This window comes from Tyto alba, unplaced genomic scaffold (assembly GCF_018691265.1).
Source record: "Tyto alba isolate M040663 unplaced genomic scaffold, T.alba_DEE_v4.0 Super-Scaffold_100000100064, whole genome shotgun sequence".
Classification (NCBI taxonomy): Eukaryota; Metazoa; Chordata; class Aves; order Strigiformes; family Tytonidae; genus Tyto; species Tyto alba.
In genome coordinates this window covers 35,001-56,716 of record NW_024881265.1, presented here as the reverse complement: position 1 = coordinate 56,716, position 21,716 = coordinate 35,001, and the positions used below count along the sequence as shown (strand labels likewise).

Genomic DNA, 21,716 nt, shown 5'->3' with positions numbered 1-21,716 from the left:
TTTGTGATCCCATTGGGGAAAATTAAGGTGAAGCGTAGGCAGAGCACTGGTTATAATATTTTACTTGCGGTACAAACAACTTCAGCTTGGAAAAGGAGAGTAAGCGACGGGGTCTCCTTTTGATAAATCTATCAAGAAAGAAAAGGAAAGGAAAGGAAAGAAAAGAAAAGGAAAGCAGAGGAGAGAAATAGTCAAAGGATCCGGACCACCCCTCCAAGTTCCAGCGTTGTCTCAGCTCCGGTCATCTTGGATGGTAGGGGCACACGGAGCAAAGTTTTCTGTCACCTTTTAAGCTCATCTTATCTGCTGATTTGCACACCAGACCAAGAGAGGTGGGTCTTCTTTGGCAACTGCCCAGCCTTTGGCTCCATCTGGGGCCGGGTGTTTATCTCTTATCAATCTTTTAGCCCTTCTTCGAGGGTATAGTTGTAAATTAAAATGTAGGCCTTAACCTGAACATGTGGTTTTACTCAATCTACGTCTCCGCCTTTCAGGGTTTGTTAGGGAATTTGGGAAGGGAGCTGTGCGCTCTTCGATGTTCTCCGCAGTTCCCTGGGCAGATAGTTCATCCCTTTGACTGACCGCAAAGGCCACAACTTGACCTTGAGGCTTTCGGTGTCGACGAATGTTTGAGGCATGAAATTATTCAGCTCAATCCACCACCCCGTGACTCAAACATTCGGAGGAACGTCGGGGTAGTCGTCGTCGTGGGTGGCAATCAGGAGAGCTTGAACAGACAGGGAAAGAGAGGAAACAATAAAAGAGATCATACATTTCCCTACAGCAATGCCTATCATTATTGCAAAAAACACTGACAGTAATCATAAATCAAATCTTTATGAATCTTGCTTAGGGCAGAGAGGGGCATCTGCTCCCGCGGGACGGAGGAGAGGAGAGCGGGCAGCGTCTGGAGAAGGGCAGGATCTCCTGGGGGGCTGGGAGGGGGGGGTCAGACGGGCTGGGGGGAGCTGCCCTTGAGGGACAGCTTGGTGTTCTCGGTCTCCAGCCAAAACCAGGGGCGGAGGCGCTCCCCATCGAAGGAGGCTGGTAGGAAAGTGAAGAGCTCGGCCCCGTTCCTGGCGTTGATGAAAGTCACCAGCCCCTGGGTGCAGTCCAGACAGACCCAGATCCTCCTGGGCAGCGGGGACATGGACAGGACCTTGCGAGGATTGGTGACAGACTCGAGTTTTTTCTTGTGCCACACTGCCCAGATCCCATCTTCAGGTTTCAGTTTCCCTTGCACCTTCTTCTCCACGGATTCCTTGGCCACCCCCACACCCCACCGTGCGTCACCCCCCACCTTCCCCACCACCTCCACCTCCCAGCAGTGCCTCCCGTCCCGGAACCCCTCCTGGCCAAGCACGCAGCACCAGTTGCTAAATCTCTCCGGGATGTCGGGGAGGTCTTGCCGTCTAATTCCCAATCTCACGGTACTCCGATCCGGCGACAGGACCAGTTGGGAATGAGCCGTGTCTGGATCCAGGGTGACCACATCTGCAGGGGACAGGAGGAGCCAGAGCCTCAGGGGCAGAGCTCAGTCCTGGGCAGGGTTTCGGCAGCCCGGGGCCAGGCTGTGCCCCACGGGGCAAGAGACTGGGCATCTCCTTCCTCCTAAAGGTCCTGGGGCTGGCCCCAGCTTGGGGCCGTGGGAAGAGGCACCGGTGGGGCTGGAGCCCCGGGAGGGAGCAGCAGGATGAGAGGAGGTGGCTGGAGAACCACCCAAAGTGGAAATAAAATACCCAATTACCTGGATTTTCAGGAAGCAGGAACTTTCTCCAGGCTACAAGGAGAGACAAGAGCTGGTCACTTCCCACTGCCGGTGCCCAGCAACTCTGGGCAGGGTGAGGGGACAACCCTGGGGGGGTCTCCCCAAGCTGCCAACCCCCACAGGAACAGCCCCTTGGGGTGTCCCCGCACCCAGGGGATGGAGGGAGGGAGAGGATGGGCGAGGAGGGGAAGGGCTGAGCACAGAGGAACCTGCGCTGTGCCAGAGCTCACGAAGACTCACCCAGTGCTGCGTCTCGTTGTTCTGAAAAGGAAAATCAAAAATAATACGTGAGGAGAGGGAAGAGGTTCTTACACCATGGGTACTCCCACGGGAGCTGTCAGAGCTTGCAAAACCCCAAACTCTTCTTTGGAGTGTGGGGAAAAAAACCCAAACCCTGAGAAGGGCTCCCTGTCAGCCAGGTCACATCCAAGACCTGCTGTCCGTGAGAAGACAAGATGGGAAAGGGGACAACCTTGGGGTCGTCTTCTTGAGCTGCCCACCCACAAAAGAACAGCCCCTTTTGGTGTCCCAGCACCCGAAGGATGGAGGGAGGGAGAGGACGGGTGAGGAGGGGAAGGGCCAAGCACAGAGGACCCTGCGCCGTGCCAGAGCTCACGGAGACTCACCCAGTTCTTCATCTCGTTGTTCTGGAAAGGAAATTCAAAACCGATTAGTCAGTAGAAGGGAGAGGTTCTCACCCCATAAGTGCTCCTGAGGGAGCTGTTAGAGCTCGTGCCGACCCCAAACCCCTTCTCTTTGAGGAGTGAGAAACATCTCCAAACCCCAGGAATGGCTCCCCGCCACAATGGAAAAATCCCACCACTGGTGCCCATGAGAAGACAAGAGGGGACAACCTTGGGGGGGGGGGGGGTCTCCCTGAACTCCCAACACACCAGGAACAGCCCCTTGGGGTGTCCCAGCACCCAGGGGATGGAGGGAGGGAGAGGATGGGTGAGGAGGGGAAGGGCCGAGCACAGAGCGCCCAGGCGAGGACCCTGCGCCGTGCCAGAGCTCACAGAGACTCACCCAGTTCTTCATCTTGTTCTTCTGTAAAGGAAAACCAAAAGCAATGTGTGAGGAGAGGGGAGAGGTTCTCACCCCATCAGTCCTCCCCAAGGAGCTGGCAGAGCTTGGGCAGACCCCAAACTCCTTCTCTTTGGGGTGTGGGGAAAGGCCCGCCATGCTCTCCACCCCGGCGCGCCCCAGCCCCGTTTTGGCTCCGTCGGCCCAGGTCAGTGGCCGCGGAAGGATCAAGAGCCGTCGGAACCCAAGTCCCTTCCCACGGGGCTCCGTTCTCCGGAGGTTTTTCCCAGTGGAAGGGGCCAGAAGGACTCACCCAGCTCTCTGGACTGCACCACTGGAAAGCAAAGGCAGAGGAAGAGGTGGTCAGCGGAGCAGCTTGCTTCATCCCTGGTGGCACCTCCAGGGGGTCTCTTGGCCCATCCCACCAGCCAGACGGGCCGGCTGTGCTCCCTGGGCTCCCCCCCACAGCCCGGCTCCCTTTCCCCTTCCCTCCTTTGCCCAAAGAGCTTTTTAAGGAAGGCACAAAGCGCTGTGCTGACACAGCTGTGGGCTGGTGCCGTGTGTGCCCGTGGGCCAGGGCTCAGCCTCACGCCGCACCGAGCCCTTCCCCGCCATCCCCCCAGCCCAAACTTACCTTTCCTTCTCCACAGGTACGCGCTGAGGCCCGTGAACGCGACCAGGAGCACGAGGAGCACACCCAGAGCCACCATCCAGGGATGGGCATTGTGGAAGAAGGGAGCTGGGAAACCAGAAAGCAGCCGGGAAAGGGCTGGTGTTACACTCCCGTGGGTGAGGGCGAGGGAAAAAAGAAAAAAGCCCAAACCCCCGGCTCCTACAAGCCCTGTCCTGGGAGCCCTGAACTCAAGGGACATCGTCCTCTGCGTCCCACGGGAGCACCGGCGCTGACCCGAAGCGCCCCGGGCTCTCTCGGGCGCTGGAGCTCATCCGAAGGCTCAGACCCCCCCTCCCCGACCCCCCGTTTCACCGGGAAGCCGAGCTCAAAGCTGCTGCGGGCGGCGCAGCAAAGCCCAGCCCGGGGCCGCACCCGAGATGTGCAGGGACGACTCCCGCTCCTGGTTGAGGCGGCTGTTCCTGACCACGCAGGAGAAGGTCCTGGCTCCGTTCCCGGTCACGACGGTGACGTCTTCGATGCCAAACAGGCCCCGCTCATCGGGGGAACGTCTCTGGGCGACCGAGGGCAGATGCTGCCCGCTGGGATCTTGCCACAGCACCTGCGGTTGCGGGTACCAGCCGGCCGAGCGGCACAGCACGCGGACGCCTCCGTCCCCGTAAGCCTCCAGAGAGAGCTGAGGGACAGAGCCCGTGGCTGGGGGAGAGCCCGGGGGGGCGAGTTAGGGATGGACCCGACTCAAAGGCAAAGACCCAGCCCCACAGCAGACACAGCACCGGTCCCGCAGGGGCTGGGCCAGCGGGCTCGGCAACGTCCCTTGCACCCCAAAAACCTCCCCAAGTTGGGCAGGAAGGGGAGAGCGTCGGTGCCCCAAACCCACCCGAATTGTTGGGCAGGAACTGGACAGTGTTGGTGCCCCAAACCCACCCGAATTGTTGGGCAGGAACTGGAGAGTGTTGGTGCCCCAAACCCACCCGAATTGTTAGGCAGGAACTGGAGAGTGTTGGTGCCCCAAACCCACCCAAATTGTTGGGCAGGAACTGGAGAGTGTTGGTGCCCCAAAACCACACCCAACTGGGACACGAAATGGTGATCATTAACAACCCAAAACCACCTCATTTTGGGTAGAAATCAGAGTGTGTTGGTCCCCCCAAACCACCCCATGTTGTGCAGGAACTGGAGAGTGTTGGTGCCCCAAAACCAACCCGATTTGGGCAGGAAATAGAGAACATTAGCACCCCAAGTCCACTGCAAGTCGGGCAGGACCCGGGGTGTGTTGGCACTCCAAAACCCACCCGAAGTTGGGCAGGAAGCAGAGGCTTCTGGCACCCCAAAAGCATCCCAATTTTGGGGGAGGAACTGGAGAGTGTTGGTGCCCCAAAACCACACCCAACTGGGACACGAAAAGGTGATCATTAACAACCCAAAACCACCTCGTTTTGGGTAGAAACCAGAGTGTGTTGGCACCCCAAAACCACCCGAAGTGGGTCAGGAACTGGAGACTTTTGGTGATGCACAACCCCCCTAGTTGGTCACAAATGGAAGACCATCAGCCCTTGAATACCACCCCAAGTTGGGTGGGAATCGAAGAGCGTTGGAGCCCCCAAACCGACCCCATCTTGGGCAGAAATGGGAGGTGGTCGGTGCCCCCAAACCCCCCCAAGTTTGGCAAGTTTGTCATGAAGTGAAGGATGGGCCGGAGCTCTGGGAGAGACACCCGGACCCTCGGACACAAGGATCAGCCCCTGGACACCCCGCCCCGGCCACAAACCTGCCACCTCCAGCTCCACGGTGGCTTCTCCGTAAGAGGCAGCGTCTCGCACGGTGCAGGCGTACTGGCCATCGTCAGAGGGTCTCACCCCACGGATTCGCAAGTCCAGCTTCCCAGTGGAGAGACCGTCCTTGATCAGCTCTGTCCTCCCAGCATATCCCTGTTGCTGCTTCCCATACTGGTCCTCGCCGTTGCGGTAGTGGTGCACTATTTCGGAGAAATGGTGCCGGGTCCACTGGATCTCAAAGGACCGAGCGTCCGCTTGTGTGGGCAAGTAACACGGCAGCACGATGTCCTGCCCCACGGGGGCACGGAGAGGGTATCCTGGTCCTTCTACTGTGAAGCCATCTGGGTGAGGGAGAGGGACGCAGAGACAAGGGGTTCGTGCCTACGTTAATTGTCGACACGTCATTAATTGGGTTGAGCTCAGCGTGAGCGGCGCCGGCTCCATCCCCCCGGCGCTGCTTTGCCCTCCCCGTGCTCCGCAGAGCCCGGAGACCCTGGGGAGGGAGCGGGAGGACTGGGAGGAGAAGGAGTTTTCCCGGGAGTGGGAACCTGCTCCAGAAAATGACCTCGGTCCCCGCCGGCCTCGCCTTAAGGCACCAACGTTTTGGGGGGAGCCCGGCGGAAAGCGAAAGGGAAAAAGTGAAAGGAAGGGAAAGCAAACCCCAGCTGCGTGTTTTATCCCGGGGGTTGCTCCCCTGCCGCCCACCTGCCCCCCGGAGCGGGCACAAGCCCCCCCATCCCCACAGGATCCCTACCTGATCCTAGCCGGAGGAGGTGGAGAGTCACCAAACAGCTCAGGAGGCCCCTGGGGCTGGCGGGGAACCGCATCTGCGGTGGAGCCCGGGGGGAGAGGGGGGCAAGTCGGGGGGACGGCCGAAGGAGAGGGGGTGCCCCCCAAAAGAGGCTGCGGCAATCCCGGCGCTGCCCCGCTCCCCCCACGCCGGGATGGCCGCGAAATCCCGCACCGGCCGCTCAGCTCAAGTCACTGCTCCGCATCCCCTGCGGAAAGAAAAGTCACTCGCCGGCCCGAGGGTCCGAGCTGCGGGAGAACCAGGGCGGCCCCAGCACCTCCGGCTTTTGCCCAGTGTCAGGCTGTGGAGGGAGTTCAAGATCCAACCCTCCTCCCGAAAACAGGAGTAAAACAGATAGAAAAATAAAAGAGGAAGGAAAACGCTGTGCGTTTGGGGGGGCTGGGGGGCTGAGCAGTGCCCGGTGATTTCGGGGCGTCTCGAAGGAGCCCAGCAGCGTCCCTGCAGCCCTAGGACAGCCGGGAGCTTGGGGGGGCTGGGGGAGAAGGGGACAGGGTGGGTGGGAGGGTTCCAAGTGACAGGACACCCCAGCCGTGCCCTGTCCCCTTGGGGACGCGGCGGGGGCCGTGTCCCTGCCGGCCCACGGGACAGTGGACAGGAGACGTTGGATGCGTCCAATGGCAAAACGTGTCTCAAAGCCCACGCACAGGCAATTAGTGATTGACCCCAGCGCCCTAACGGGGTACGCGCTAGCGTGGCGAGTTATGGCAAGCGATACGGTGCGGTTTGTGTTAATGAATGGCAAGAAGGGAAGAGGGGGAGGAGAAGAGAAGAGAAGAGAAGAGAAGAGAAGAGAAGAGAAGAGAAGAGAAGAGAAGAGAAGAGAAGAGAAGAGAAGAGAAGAGAAGAGAAGAGAAGAGAAGAGAAGAGAAGAGAAGAGAAGAGAAGAGAAGAGAAGAGAAGAGAAGAGAAGAGAAGAGAAGAGAAGAGAAGAGAAGAGAAGAGAAGAGAAGAGAAGAGAAGAGAAGAGAAGAGAAGAGAAGAGAAGAGAAGAGAAGAGAAGAGAAGAGAAGAGAAGAGAAGAGAAGAGAAGAGAAGAGAAGAGAAGAGAAGAGAAGAGAAGAGAAGAGAAGAGAAGAGAAGAGAAGAGAAGAGAAGAGAAGAGAAGAGAAGAGAAGAGAAGAGAAGAGAAGAGAAGAGAAGAGAAGAGAAGAGAAGAGAAGAGAAGAGAAGAGAAGAGAAGAGAAGAGAAGAGAAGAGAAGAGAAGAGAAGAGAAGAGAAGAGAAGAGAAGAGAAGAGAAGAGAAGAGAAGAGAAGAGAAGAGAAGAGAAGAGAAGAGAAGAGAAGAGAAGAGAAGAGAAGAGAAGAGAAGAGAAGAGAAGAGAAGAGAAGAGAAGAGAAGAGAAGAGAAGAGAAGAGAAGAGAAGAGAAGAGAAGAGAAGAGAAGAGAAGAGAAGAGAAGAGAAGAGAAGAGAAGAGAAGAGAAGAGAAGAGAAGAGAAGAGAAGAGAAGAGAAGAGAAGAGAAGAGAAGAGAAGAGAAGAGAAGAGAAGAGAAGAGAAGAGAAGAGAAGAGAAGAGAAGAGAAGAGAAGAGAAGAGAAGAGAAGAGAAGAGAAGAGAAGAGAAGAGAAGAGAAGAGAAGAGAAGAGAAGAGAAGAGAAGAGAAGAGAAGAGAAGAGAAGAGAAGAGAAGAGAAGAGAAGAGAAGAGAAGAGAAGAGAAGAGAAGAGAAGAGAAGAGAAGAGAAGAGAAGAGAAGAGAAGAGAAGAGAAGAGAAGAGAAGAGAAGAGAAGAGAAGAGAAGAGAAGAGAAGAGAAGAGAAGAGAAGAGAAGAGAAGAGAAGAGAAGAGAAGAGAAGAGAAGAGGAGAAATAGAGATCACCGGCCCTGGGGCTGCGTCGGTCCCGTCCGAGTTTGGCAGGGATGCCGCCGTCTCCTTCACTTCTTCACCTCCTCCTTTCTTCTTTCTACCTCTTCCGTGGGGTTTTGGTTTTCTTTTTCACTCCTCACCCCCACTCCATTTATACACGCTTTCCTTGCGTCCCTACCCCAGCTCTCCCCACGTCCCGCATGTATGGGGAGGTGTAAAGCGCTTGGTGGGATGATGTAACGCCCACGCTCCTGTTAATCTTCGTTGGCATATGCAGGGGTGTCGACCTTAACATGCATTTTGCGGATAATGAGGGAAAAGTCACTCGCAGGCGCGATGGCCCTGAGGCTGCAGCAAAACCGGCCGGGCCCCCCCCTTTATCTCTTTCTCAGGCTGTTTATTCTCAGCCCCTGTTTCGGCGAAGATAAAAGTCGTCTCTCTTCACACCCCCTCATCCAGCCCCAAAGGAAGGGGCGCAGGGGGGTGCGAGGGGCTGTCCCCGTAGCAGGGTGTGGGTCCCGGGGTCTGGGGAGGGTCCTACCCAGCTCCGGGGGGCCGGGGGGGCTGTAACCCAAATTGGGCGGGGGCACCGGGGTTGAGCCCGTCCCCACCCCGCGGGGTTTTGGGGAGCCCGTAGGTAACCCTGGGGGGCCCAGGACCTGCCTTGCTTGGTCTGCTATGCAAATCAGCTGATAAAATGAACTTAAAACGCGACAGAGGACGTTGCTGGGGGCGCCCCCACCCCGAGGGGACCGGAGCTGGGACAGCGCTGGGACCTGGGGTGGTGACCCGCATCCTCTGACTCTTTATCTCCCTCTCTTTCCTTTTCTTTCCTTTCTTTTCTTGCTTCTCGACTCATCAAGAAGAGACCCCACCGCTTACTCTCCATTTCCACGTTTAACTTCTTTCTACCACAAGTTAAACATTTTACCTGGTTGTCTCCCCATAATTTAACCCGAGGGGATCACGGAACCTCGACGACTCCCTGGGCTCCCGCCCGAGTCAGATCACCGAGCCCAGGGAGCAGAGGGGCAGTGAGGGGCGGGGGGGGGGGGGGGGCCGGGGGCTGCTCAGCGGCACCGCAGGCTCCGTTTTTGGGGTGAGATTGGAGGTTTTGGCTATTTTCTTGGTGCTGAGCAGCTCTTCTCTCTCTTGTAGGCAGCGCGTCCTGCCCGGGATCTGGCTCAATGGAAGTTTGCGGGTGCCCGTGATTTCCAACCGTGGGGGTCTGGGGGGGCCTTTTATCCCCCTCCCCAAAGGGGATTTGCAGCAGGGCTGGAGCCGTGGAGGGAGCAGGAGCTGGGGGGGGCGGTGTCAGAGGTGGGGGCACTCGGCCTTCAGCACCCCCCTTGTTTTCCTTCTGGGCACCCCCAAACTTTGCCAGCCCCCTCAATGTGCCGGGGCTGCCCCCCCCCCGTCCAGCCTCCTCCCGCCCCCCCACAATCCTTTTCTGAGCAACCCCGAGGTTTTTTCACACAAGATGGGGGGGGGCGGCGCTGCAGCCCTTGGTTGATTTGGGGGGTCTGGCTTCTCGTGCGAAGGGGTTTTTGTGGCGGGGGGGGGGGGGAAGGAGAGGAAGCCCCTGAACATGGGAGGATCTGCCCAGCCTGGGGCTAGTTTAAATCGATATTTCGCAATATTGATCAAAGATGATGATGATGATGATGATGATGATGATGAGGGTTTGGGATTGAACAGCAGAGGGGGGAGCTGGGGGGGGGGGGGGGGGCGGGATCTGGGCTACCCAGGGCTGGGTACAGTCCCCCCTGCTTATCCTCAGCCCCCCCCTTCTCCTTCTGCCCCCCCCCCCCCCCAGGGTTACCTACAGGCTCCCCCCAAACCCCTCGGGGTAGGGACGGGCTCACTCCTGGTGCCCCTCCCCAATTTGGGGTACAACCCAGAGCGGGGTACAACCCCCCCCGTACCCCGCTACCCACGCCCTGCTATGGGTACAGCCCCTCGCCCCCCCCCCCCCCCCCCGCACCCCTTTTTTTAGGGATGGATGAGGGTGAGATGTTGGGGACAGCGGGGACACGTCCTGCCCAGGTCCCCAAAGGGACAGGGCACCTCTGGGGTGCCCCAACACATGGACACCCCCCCCCCCCCCATTTTATCCCCCAGAAGACCATCCCAAAGCTCAGAGGAGCCCTGGAAGGTTGGATGCTCATCACGGCGCCAAAGGACGAGCCGGCGGGGAAGGAGCCTGGCTCAGGCTGGAATTTGGGGCCAAAAAAGTGAGTTTCTGACCCTTGGAAGAAGGGCCAGGCTGCTCAGGAGGGCTCCGAGATGTCGCGAGGCTGCACAGGGAGAAAATCAGAAGGGCCAAAGCCCAGCTACAGCGTGGTGCGGCTGCTGCTGTAAAAGGCAATAAAAAAAAAAAATTCTATAAATATATTAACAACAAAAGAAGGGCTGAGGGGAAACTCCATCCTTTATCGGATTGGGGGGGAGCATCGGGGGGCTGAGAAAAAGGCTGAGGTACTTAATGTCACCTTTGCCTCACCCTTTAATAGAAAGACTAATTATTCTCGGGGTACCCGGCCCCCCCTGAGCTGGAAGACGGGGCCAGGGGGCAGAACGAACCCCCCCCCCATTTTTTAATTATGGTGGATTTGGCAGCGTCACGTTCACGGTCGGACTCGAGGAGCTTAAAAGGGTTTTCCAACCCCACGGATTCTACGCAAAAAGTCAGGGGGGACACGACACTCCAGCCCGTGCTGGGTTAAAAAAATCCCCCCGCCCCATTTCCAGCCAGATTGGTGTCCGAATAAAAAAAAAAAAAAAACAAAAACCCTGTCACAAGCCTCTCGCCTCACCCCACGCCGCAGCGAGAAACCGTTACCGTGTTTCCATCCCTTCTCTGCCTTCAATTAATTTTTTATATTTTTTTTTTTCTTTTATCATAATTTTTCCTTTTTTTCTTTTTTTTTTTTCTTTTTTTTTTCACAGCAGGAGTGCATCTTGCCAGTCCCTCGCCCGCCTGCGGCCAAGCATCTCCCAAAGAGCCTCAGCACGGCCGGAACAGTGTGTGTGTCCCCCCCCCGCCTCCCCCCTGGCTTTTTCCTGTGCCTCCACACAGAAAACCCGACCAGCAACGCTGAGCGGCTGCGGCCGCCGCGGGAAAAACATCCCGGGGACCCCCGGTAGCGTCGGGGGGCACGGGGGGGGACACACGCACACACACACGCACAGGGCCGCATCCCCCCAGCGACCCACAGCATCGCTCGCCCCGAGGAAAAAGAGTCGCTCAGCGGCGTGGCGGGGGGGCTGAAGGATTTTGGGTGGAAGGAGACGGAAAATAATCCCCCCCCCACCCCCTGGGGAAGAGGGGGGTGTCCCAGCTGCCATCCATCCCCCCCACAAAACAAGGGTTTCCAGCCCCAAAACAGCCTCCGGATGGAAGAAGGGGGAGAGATGGTGGTGCCTGGTTCCCCGGGGAGAGAGGAGACGGGCGGCCCTGGGCGCATCCTCCCAGGTGAGAAATTTTGTTTGGGGGGGTTTCACCCCGTCAACGGGTGAGGAGCGTAGGGGTGGGGTGGTCGTTTGGGCATCGTCCCTCCAGGGGGGATCATCCGTGACTCCGCGGCGGGTCGCTGGGCGACGTGTGTGGGGTACGGTCCCGTCCCCGGGGTGAAAAAAAAAAAAAAAAAGGAAAAAAAAAGAAAAAAAAGGAAAAAAAAAAAATAGAAAAAAAAGAAAAAAGAAAAAAAAAGGATAAAAAAAGAAAAAAATGAAATAAAAAGAAAAAAAAAAGAAATAAAAGAAAAAAAGGAAAAAAAAAATAAAAAAAAAAAGAAAAAAAAAAGAAAAAAACTTGACTCAATCTCTATCTGACCCTGCAGGAGACGGGACACGGAGGGAGGACGGAGGACGCGGCGCAGAGCGGGGGTGTCCCGAGGGAGCCGAAACGGGGGTAAAATCCAAAGGGAATTTGGAAAACCACGGGGGAGTTTGGGAGAGCAAGCGGGGGCTGGAGGGATGCCCGGGGGTGGAGCAGACGGACAAAATCCCCCGTGGCCAAGGGGATGGGCAGCTCTCGGCAGAAGAAAGCCTCTACCAATGTTCCCACTGCAAAAAATGCTTCCAGGACAGGTCGGAGCTCATTTGCCACCAGCGGTTGCACAGAGGAATCAAAACTTTTCAGTGCCGGGAGTGCGGGGAGGAGTTTGGGCAGAGCTCGGCCCTGAGCTGCCACCGGAAAAGCCACATGGTGGAAAAACCCTACCAGTGCTCGACGTGCGAGAAGTGCTTCAAGGACCGGTCCACGCTCATCAGGCACGAGAGGGTGCACACGGGGGAGAAGCCCTACAAGTGCCACGAGTGCGGGAAGAGGTTCACCCGCAGCTCGGACATCATCGTCCACCAGCGGACGCACACGGGGGAGAAACCCTTCGAGTGCCCCGAGTGCGGGAAGAGCTTCAGCCAACGCTCCAACCTCTTCACCCACCAGCTCGTACACACCGGGGAGAAGCCCTTCGCCTGCCACGAGTGCGGGAAAACCTTCGCCCGGAGATCCGAGCTCACCATCCACCAGCGGACCCACACCGAGGAGAAGCCCTACCAGTGCTCCCAGTGCGAAAAATCCTTCCGGGGGAGGTACGGCCTCTTCAGGCACGAGCGGCTGCACACCGGGGAGAAACCCTACGAGTGCGGCGAGTGCGGGAAGAGCTTCGGGCAGAGCGGGGACCTCGTCACCCACCAGCGCTTCCACACGGGCGAGAAGCCCTACCGGTGCCCCCAGTGCGGGAAGTTCTTCTGCAATAAATCCAGCCTGGTTAAACACCAGAAGTGGCATTCGGGCGAGAAGCCCTACAAGTGTCACGAGTGCGGGAAGAGCTTCGGGCAGAGCTCGGACCTCATCGCCCACCAGCGGACCCACACCGGGGAGAAGCCCTACCCCTGCGCCGAGTGCGGGAAAAGGTTCACCAGGAAATCCAGCCTCATCGTCCATCAGCGGGGACACAGAGGACGGAGAACTGGAGAACGCTCAAAACGTGGGACGAGCTTGGAGGAAGACTCTGGCGCCGAGACTCCTGGGAGCATGAGCATGGGAGAGGGCTCGTCCCCGTGCCCCGAGTGTGCAAAGCCCCTCGAGGAGGCATCAAGCCTCCTTGACCAGCAGAGGTGACACAGAAAAGAAAAAACCTTCCGGGGGCCTGGAAGAGGAGAAACAGCTTGGCCTGGATTGGCTTGGCTTGGCCTGACTTGGGTTGGCTTGGCCTGACTTGGCTTGGCTTGGCCTGACTTGGCTTGGCTTCACTTGGCCTGACTTGGCTTGGCTTGGCTTGGCCTACCTTGGCTTGGCTTGGCTTGGCCTACCTTGGCTTGGCTTGGATTGGCCTACCTTGGCTTGGCTTGGCCTGGCTTGGTTTGGCCTGGCTTGGCTTGGCTTGGCTTCACTTGGCCTGACTTGGCTTGGCTTGGCTTGGCCTACCTTGGCTTGGCTTGGCTTGGCCTACCTTGGCTTGGCTTGGATTGGCCTACCTTGGCTTGGCTTGGCTTGGCTTGGCTTGGCTTGGCCTGGCTTGGCTTGGCTTGGCCTGCCTTGGCTTGGCTTCGCTTGGCTTCGCTTGGCTTCGCTTGGCTTGGCTTGGCCTGACTTGGCCTGGCTTGGCTTGGCCTGACTTGGCCTACCTTGGCTTGGCCTGGCTTGGCTTGGCTTGGCCTACCTTGGCCTGGCTTGGCTTGGCTTGGCCTACCTTGGCTTGGCCTGGCTTGGCTTGGCCTACCTTGGCTTGGCCTGGCTTGGTACCAAGCTCACGCAAGCCAGAAAGGAAGAGGAGCAGCGTGGGACATCCCCCGTGCGAGATTTGACCTTTTTTGTGTAGCGGGGGCTCCTCGGGGGCAGGAAAGCGTTGACGGCACCCGCGCGTGCTGGAACAGGCCGAATTCCCCCCAAGTCCTCTTGTTAGTGCGTAGAACGTTTCATCGTCGTCAATTTGCTCCTCCAAGAGCTTCAGCCCCAGCGTTGGCTCCGCGGTGAGAGCCCTCCCAGCCCCCCAGAACCCCTTTTTTCCAACATCTTGCTGTTTTATTTTTTAAGGTCAGATTAGAGGTAGCCAGCGCACGTCCCGCCTTGACGCATTAAACCTCGACTTAAAAAAAAAAAAACAAGCTGGTTGTTCCTAAGGAGATTTTTTATTTTCCTATTAGAAATTTGCAGACACGATAAAAATGGAAGGAAATTTTATATTGCTGGTGGAATATTAAAGGAAGGAGCATTTCCTTCCAGAAGATGTAGAAGTTTTTAAGGGTGGAGAAGAATCGCAAGCTCCCCACTGTGGATATTGGAGAGGGGCAAGGGCATCCACCCCACCCGATTCAAGGGGAAACCACAAGATTTTGGTAAAAGGAGAGTGACTCGAAAGGCTCAGTGACCCAGAGGGAAACCATCGGAGGCTATTTATATCAAATTTTCAATAAATAACCCATTTTTTTTTTTCTCCTTTGCTGGGTCATCATTGCTGCTGGCGGGAAGCCGGTCGCTCGTGCCACGGGTGGGATGAACGGCCAAAATTTTCATTTCTGTGCCCAAAATTAGGGGATCCCCACCTACATCTCCACACCCCCCCGGGGTGGGACGGTTCCCCCCCCTCCGCCTTGGTGGCTTGGTGGGGCACCCAGCAGCTCCAACATCCTGCTGGTTTTGAGGGGCCCACGTGGTGGGGGACAAGCCGGGTGGGTGGCTCATGGTGGGGGACATCGGGGGTTGAGATGGGGCTGGTGGCCCCACGGTGGGCTTGAAGGATTTGGGGGGTGGGGGGGGTGGGTGGTCCGAGCGATGCGTTGACGTCCTAGTGATGTCACCATGGGGTGGGTCCCCTCGGGGGTGCTCCATGATGGCAAGAGGGTCAACAAGGAGGGATGTGGGGGCCCCACTAAGGCCACGCGCCATCCCAAGTTGGGGGGGGGAGGTCACCAACCCCCCCATGACCCTGGGAGGGGGGGGTCCACGCTGGGAGCAGTGGAGACGGCCCAAGGCAGGACTGGGGGAACTGGGGGACGGATCCAGCCCCAGTCCTGGGATGCTCAGCACCCAGCCCAGAGCTGGGAAAAGTTGCCAAAAAATTAAATCCTTTCCAGGGTGGGTTTTTTTTTGTTGATTTTTTTTTTTTTTTGGGGGGGGGGGGGTGGGAATGTGTCTAGCTTTTTATGGGGGTTTTGCAGCCTGGAGAGAAAGAATCACTGTTTATCTCCACTCCGGGAGGTTTAGGGGACGGTTGCACCCCAAGGTCCCATCTCAGAGGTGCTTTATCTTCGCTTTTTAACAGCAGTAACTTCTCCTTGCCCCGCAGGAGCAAATAAAAAATAAATATATCACCATTTAGCTAGCAGAAAAATACAAAAAACCCTGTGAAATTCCTGGGGAGCAGAGGGCCTTTTTTTATTGAGGTTGCATACAGCCAAGGGGGAGGGAAGGGTGTGCAGGGGGAGGCAGATTTCTAGAATATCTTCGGGGTGCTGGGGGGACTACCCAGCCTGGAAAAGGCCGAAGGATTTAAGGAAGGGCCTTAAGGACAGACGGTGGAGCGATGACCAGCCCGAAACAGCAGCTGGGGCGACTGGGGAGCAACGGGAGCAAGTGGAACGTGGGCCAACCCATCAAGCCCTTTGAGGAAACTCAATAAGAAGAGGGAATTACCAGCAAAAAAAATGTAAAAAAAAGAAGTATATTATTTACCATCAGCCTACTTTAGATCATTAGCATGGGGTGGGTTGGGTTTTTTTTTTTCCCCAGTTTTTCAGTCTTTCAAACTGAAGAATTTTATCTAGAAGCGCTGATTTATTTATTTTTTTTTTTTCTTTCACGTTGAGCGTCTCGACTCTCTCCAAAACTCCGTCCCCAGCCCCGGTTCTGACGAACCCAGTGTCATCTCTGGCGTTCGGCGGGGTCGAACCCACCCCCCTTCCCCCTTCCCCCGCCCCCGTCCTGGGAACCCTCTGCGCACTGGGGGCACTGGGGGGGGCCCTTCCCCACCGCCACCCCCAGACGCGAGTTGGGCCGGAAGCTCCTCCCGCAATTCCGGCACTCGCGCATCCCTCCGTGGGCCCGTTGATGAACCACGAGGTTGGACCTCCTGCCGAAGCTCTTCCCGCACTCGGCGCAGGGGTAGGGCTTCTCCCCGGTGTGGGTCCGCCGGTGGGCGAGGAGGTCCGAGCTCTGCCCGAAGCTCCTCCCGCACTCGTGACACTTGTAGGGCTTCTCGCCCGCGTGGAGCCGCTGGTGCCGCACCAGGCTGGATCTGTTGCTGAAGGACTTCCCGCACTGGGGGCACCGGTAGGGCTTCTCGCCCGTGTGGAAGCGCCGGTGGGCGACGAGGTCCCCGCTCTGCCCGAAGCTCTTCCCGCACTCGCCGCACCCGTAGGGTTTCTCCCCGGTGTGCAGCCGCTCGTGCCTGAAGAGGGTTGACCTCCCGCGGAAGAACTTCCCGCACTCGGCGCAGTGGTAGGGCTTCTCCCCGGTGTGGGTCCGCTGGTGGACGATGAGCTCCGAGCTCTGCCCGAAGCTCTTCCCGCACTCGGGGCACTCGTAGGGCTTCTCCCCCGTGTGCATCCGTTGGTGCCGGAAAAGGTTGGAGCCGTGGCTGAAGCTCTTCCCGCACTCGGGGCACTCGAAGGGTTTCTCCCCCGTGTGCGTCCGCTGGTGGACGATGATGTCCGAGCTGCGGGTGAACCTCTTCCCGCACTCGTGGCACTTGTAGGGCTTCTCCCCCGTGTGCACCCTCTCGTGCCTGATGAGCGTGGACCGGTCCTTGAAGCACTTCTCGCACGTCGAGCACTGGTAGAGCTTCTCCTCCACGTGGACCTTCTGGTGGAGGTTGAGGGCCGAGCTCTGCCCAAACTCCTCCCCGCACTCGTAGCACTTGCAGCGACGTTCCCCGCCGTGCCGCCGCCGCCGCCGGAGGAACTTGGGTTTCTCCCCGAAGCATCTCCCACACTCGGGACACGCGTGGAGCTCTCCTCCAACGCGCACCTTCTCATGGACCAGGAGCCTCGCCCGGTGCGTGAAGCCCCTCCCGCACTGCTGGCATTCGAAAGGTTTTTCTCCAGCGTGGACCCCCCCGTGCCCGAGGAGCAACGCCCGATCCGGGAAGCTCTTCTGGCACTTGGGGCACTCGTAGAACTTCTCTCCCGTGTGGGTTTTCTGGTGGACCAGGAGGTTGGAGCTCTGCCTGAAGCCCTTCCCACACTGGGGGCACCGGTACGGCTTCTCGCCGGTGTGGATCCGCCGGTGGACGGCGAGGTTGGAGCTCTGCCCGAAGCTCCGGCCACACGCGTCGCACACGTACGTCTTCCCTCCGGCGGCTACTTTGCATCGCCCTCCCGATGCCTTGAGGACCTTCACGTTTTTGCCACGAGGGAGGGTTTTAGCCCCTCCCGGCCCCCTCTCGCTCGCGGCGGGGGGGTCCGAAGCATTTTCTTCCCCACCACCCCCCAGTCGCTCCGGGATTTCTCGCCGGGGGTCCGGCTCTTCCTCCGCTCCTCCGCAACCGGCTGCGGGGTTGCAAGAGAGGGCTGGGTTCTTGGGGGGGGGGGGGGGGGGATGAGCCCCCCTTCTCCCTCGCCCTCCGTCGCTTGAGTTTGGGGTGGGGGGGGTCATTCCACCGGCACAAGGTCCTCACCTGCAAGGGGGTCTCCCGGGGTCTCCCCGTCTCGCCCCCCTTGGGGGTCCGGCAGCTCTGCGGCTCGCTCCATCCCGGGCAGCTTCGGGAATGGGGGGGGCCCCTGCTCCAGGGGGTGGGATCAGAAGAGACACCCCCACCACCACCACCCCCCCCCCCCAAAACCCTCACACATCCCCGCCCCCCCCACCCCCCCCCTCGCCTCCCCGCATCCCCAGTGTCACCCGCTGGCAGCCAGCGCCCGGGTACCGTGGGCAGAGCCCCCCCCCCACCCGCAACCCCCCGACCCCCGGGGCTGCCCCCCCCCCCGCTGCCATCCCCGTTCACCCTTCCTTGGTTTCGGTGCCCCCCCGGTCCCGGTGCCCCCCCTCAATGTTCCCCCGGTGCCCCCCCCCAGTCCCGTCCCCGGCTCCTTCTCCCCCGGGCTCCCCCCCCAGTGCCCCCCCCCGCTCCTCCCACGGTCCCGTCCCCGGTTCCCCCCCAGTGCCCCCCCCCCCGCCGCCGTCCCTCCGCATCCCCCCCCCCCCCCCCCGCGTTACCCCCGCACCTCCCCGCGGCCACCTCCGCCGCTCCCCCCCGCCTTCCCCCCCCCCCCCGGTCGCTCCCCCCGATTCTTGCTCCCCCCACCCCCTTCCCCGACGGTCCCGGTGCTGCCCCCTCCCCCCCCCTAATCCCCCAACTCCGCATCCACCCGCGTAACCCCCCGCCCCCCCCCCCCCATCCTACCCCCGGCCGCCTCCGGTGCCGCCCCCCCCCCCCCGCTCCCGTCCCCTTCCGCGCTCCCGGGGCCGCCCCCCGCTCCTCCCCCTCGCTTGTGTGTGTGTGTATGTGTGTGTCCCCCCCCCGCTTTACCTGCAGCGGTGCCCCCCCCCCCCCCCACACCTCCGGCAGCTCCGCGCTGCTCCCGCCCCTTCCTGCGCACCGACCGCGGGGGATGCGCGGAAGGAAAACCCGGGGGGGGGGGGGGGGGGAGGACGGAGGGGAGGGGGACACAGCCTGAAACTGGGGGGGGGGCGGGCAGGCGGGGCAGGAGCCTCCAGAGCCGCCCCCCCCCGGATGGGATTCAGGGCTTTTTATTTTTGTTATTATTTTTAAATTTATTTATTTTTAATTTTTTTTTTTTTTTTTTTTTTTTTTCCCCATTTCGTTAATACCCTCCGGAGGGGATGGGGGTGCCGGAGCACCACCCGCGTGTGGACTCGTGTCTCGGCTGGGCCACGGGCGGCTCCGAGCTTGATGAGACGCAGCTCTGCCTGGAGAGAAAAATGTAAACAGCTGAGAGGAACTATCCTGAAAAAAAAGGGAAATAGGAAAGCAGAAAGAGAGGACGGCAGTGCCTCAATTGGGGCCTGCGGACTAAAGAAAATCGGTGTATTGGCTTAGGCGAGTGAACAGGACACTAGAGCCAACGGAAAAGCTGTAACCGGCGCGCTCATGGTAAGAAAACATAAAATAGCTGAAAGGACGGCGAAGGGGGGGTCTGCCTGCGTAAAGAAATAAAAAAGAACCCTCTGACTCGATACTCTGGCTGCTACAACTGGTGACCCCGACGTGATTTGGGACGAAACGACGTGATTCGGGACGAAACGGTGTGATTTGACACAAACTGATGTGATTTGGCACAAACTGATGTGATTTGAGACAAAGCGATGTGATTTGAGACGAAACGATGTGATTTGGGACAAACTGAGGTGATTTGGGACAAACTGATGTGATTTGGGACAAAACGACGAGATTTGGGATGAAACGATGTGATTTGGCACAAACTGATGTGATTTGAGACAAAGCGATGTGATTTGAGACGAAACGACATGATTCAGGACGAAACGACGAGATTTGGCACAAACTGATGTGATTTTGGACAAAACGATGTGATTTGGCACAAACGGATGTGATTTGGGATGAAATGATGTGATTTGGGACAAAACGGTGTGATTTGGCACAAACTGATGTGATTTGGGAGAAACTGATGTGATTTGGGACAAAACGACATGATTTGGGACGAAACGACTTGATTTGGGACGATACAACGTGATTTGGCACAAACTGATGTGATTTGGGACGAAACAACGGGATTTGGGACAAACTGACGTGATTTGGGACAAACTGATGTGATTTGGGACAAACTGACGTGATTTGGGACGAAACGACGGGATTCGGGACAAAGCGAGGACCGCGGGTGCCGAGCGGCGGGAGCGGAGCCCAGCTGAACTCTACGGTCGGCAGAGATTGAGCCGAAAAGTCCGGACGGCAACCGAAGGCACCTGGGAGAAGGTGAGCAGCTGGGGACTGACACGGGGGCGCAGATTTCTGCAGAGGAAAGGTCTATTTTACGTATTTTGATAAGAATCATGGAGAAGCGGGGAGTCAAAGGTGAGGAAGAGGCAATACGCACTTTGCTTCTTTGGTGCAAGAGGAACGGGGTCCCTGCTGATGCACGGTCTGCTTTTAATCTCGAAACATGGAAAAGAGGCAAGGAAAAAGGCAGTTTTCTCCATTGACCCAATCAACGTTTCCTCCACTGACCCAATCAACGTTTCCTCCATTGACCCAATCAACGTTTCCTCCATTGACCCAATCAACGTTTCCTCCACTGACCCAATCAACGTTTCCACCATTGACCCAATCAACGTTTCCTCCATTGACCCAATCAACGTTTCCTCCATTGACCCAATCAACGTTTCCACCATTGACCCAATCAACGTTTCCTCCATTGACCCAATCAACGTTTCCTCCATTGACCCAATCAACGTTTTCTCCACTGACCCAATCAACGTTTCCTCCATTGACCCAATCAACGTTTCCTCCATTGACCCAATCAACGTTTCCTCCATTGACCCACCCTCAACATCATGAAGCTCTTCCCATTCTTGGGGCACTTGAAAGGTTTCTCTTCCCCGGGGGGTGTAATTAAACCCCGTGTCCAGGGACTCTGCTGCTTGGGGCTTCTTTTTGCTCCGTTACTTGAAGATCAGGGCCCCAGCACTCTCCTGGTTCTTGCGTCTGGGTTGGCTGTAGGGAAAAACCCCGTTCCAGAGGGTGAAATTGGGAGATGGCGGCACGAGGGGCTTGAGAACTGCAGAGTATTTGCAAAGTTAAAGACATGGGAACTCCCTGAGGGACATGGGGTGGGAAGGACAGTGGTCCAGTCATCCCAGACCTCCCCCCAAGGAGGGCAAACCTCAAACGTTGGCCCAAAAGCAATCGTCGGGATGGAGCTCATCCAAGAAAAGGGAGAAGATCCCTACGGGAGAGACAGGTCTTTCCATCCACTGGAAAATTACACAGAAGGGAAGAAAAAAAGGGCTTTTCCTCAACGTTCCTCCAGGAGGAGCATCAAAGAGATGAGCTGCCTCACCTCTGAGTGCCGCAGAGCTCAAACCATCTGAAAATTGAGCACCTGCAACGTAAAGGCCGTGAGCTGAAGCATTGGGAGCTTTTGCCTCCAGCTCTGGAAGGGAGAGGACTCCTTGCCCGGAGACATCACGGTCTCATAGTTCTCCAGCGTGATGTCCACGTAGAGAGTCCTCGGTGCCTGTTGCTCCTTGGTGGAAGACACGGCCACCTCCATGAAGGTCATAGTGTCGTGGTTTAGGCCTGGTTGGCAGCCAACCACAATGCACCACCTCTCTCTCCCTTCCCCTCTGGCAATGAGAAGGGACAGAGAGCCAGGCTTGGGGTTCGAGATAGGACTGGGATGGGGGAAAATCCCCCTTTTATGGTCACGAGCAAAAGGCAGACTCGTTAGGGGAAGGAAAAAAGAACATACATTTATTACAGACACTAACAACACATAACAGAGTAGGACAGTGAGAAGCATTGCCACATCTTGAGAACACCTTCCCCCCTCCCCTCCCTTCTTCCCGGGCTCAGCTCTGCTCCCGATATCTCTACCTCCTCCCCCAGGGGCGCAGGGGCAGGGAATGGGGGGTGCAGTCAGAGCTGCCACTTCCTTCATCTTCGGTGAGGGGAGTGTCCGGAACTTGTTCCTCCTGCTCCATTGTGGTCCCCCTCTCACAGGAGACAGTCCTCCACAAACTTTCTCTGACATGAGTCCCTCCCACGGGCCGCAGCGTTCCCCACACTGCTCCGTCATGGGTCACTAACTTCCTCTGACTGGATTCCCTCCCACGGCTGCAGCCCTTCCCGAGCTGCTCCGGCGTGGGACTCCCCCGCATGCTGCAATCCTCCCAGCGCTGAATTACAGCAGCGGGGCTGCCTTTTCCCATGAGACCCCAGCCTTCTTCGGGTACAGCACCTTGATCAGGCAAGCAGG

General features: G+C 58.0%; 3 protein-coding genes across 8 annotated transcripts in view; 1 reads left to right on the top strand and 2 right to left on the bottom strand.

Annotated features, from left to right (window-relative positions):
• Window positions 1–45: 45 nt before the first annotated feature.
• LOC104365392 (butyrophilin subfamily 1 member A1) lies at window positions 46–6,137 on the bottom strand. 5 transcript variants are annotated; one of them, XM_042802175.1, is made up of 11 exons: window positions 5,955–6,137; window positions 5,194–5,541; window positions 3,837–4,118; window positions 3,426–3,530; window positions 3,105–3,125; window positions 2,795–2,815; window positions 2,395–2,415; window positions 2,009–2,029; window positions 1,748–1,780; window positions 1,371–1,494; window positions 46–1,133 (listed from the first exon to the last, which is right to left on the bottom strand). In XM_042802175.1, exons 1-11 carry the CDS (start codon window positions 6,025–6,027, stop codon window positions 950–952), a joined length of 1,233 nt encoding a protein of 410 aa, XP_042658109.1. In that variant the 5' UTR covers window positions 6,028–6,137; the 3' UTR covers window positions 46–949. The 5 variants fall into 5 exon arrangements, with proteins under 5 accessions (XP_042658109.1, XP_042658089.1, XP_042658094.1 ...); XM_042802155.1 differs by having other exon boundaries at window positions 46–1,494; XM_042802160.1 differs by lacking the exon at window positions 2,009–2,029 and having other exon boundaries at window positions 46–1,494.
• A 2,838-nt stretch (window positions 6,138–8,975) lies between these two features.
• LOC104356756 (zinc finger protein 239) lies at window positions 8,976–13,016 on the top strand. 2 transcript variants are annotated; one of them, XM_032986453.2, is made up of 5 exons: window positions 8,976–9,137; window positions 9,939–10,051; window positions 10,767–11,292; window positions 11,660–11,730; window positions 11,905–13,016. In XM_032986453.2, exons 3-5 carry the CDS (start codon window positions 11,214–11,216, stop codon window positions 12,943–12,945), a joined length of 1,191 nt encoding a protein of 396 aa, XP_032842344.2. In that variant the 5' UTR covers window positions 8,976–9,137; window positions 9,939–10,051; window positions 10,767–11,213; the 3' UTR covers window positions 12,946–13,016. The 2 variants fall into 2 exon arrangements, with proteins under 2 accessions (XP_032842344.2, XP_032842336.2); XM_032986445.2 differs by having other exon boundaries at window positions 11,660–13,016.
• A 2,155-nt stretch (window positions 13,017–15,171) lies between these two features.
• Window positions 15,172–21,716, bottom strand: part of LOC104358180 (zinc finger protein 271) — a 15,014-nt gene continuing 8,469 nt past the window's right edge. Inside the window, exon 5 of the mRNA XM_042802528.1 lies at window positions 15,172–17,101. Within this exon, the coding sequence (XP_042658462.1) occupies window positions 15,688–17,101 (1,414 nt within the window). The 3' untranslated portion in view covers window positions 15,172–15,687. The remainder of the gene's footprint in view (window positions 17,102–21,716) is intronic.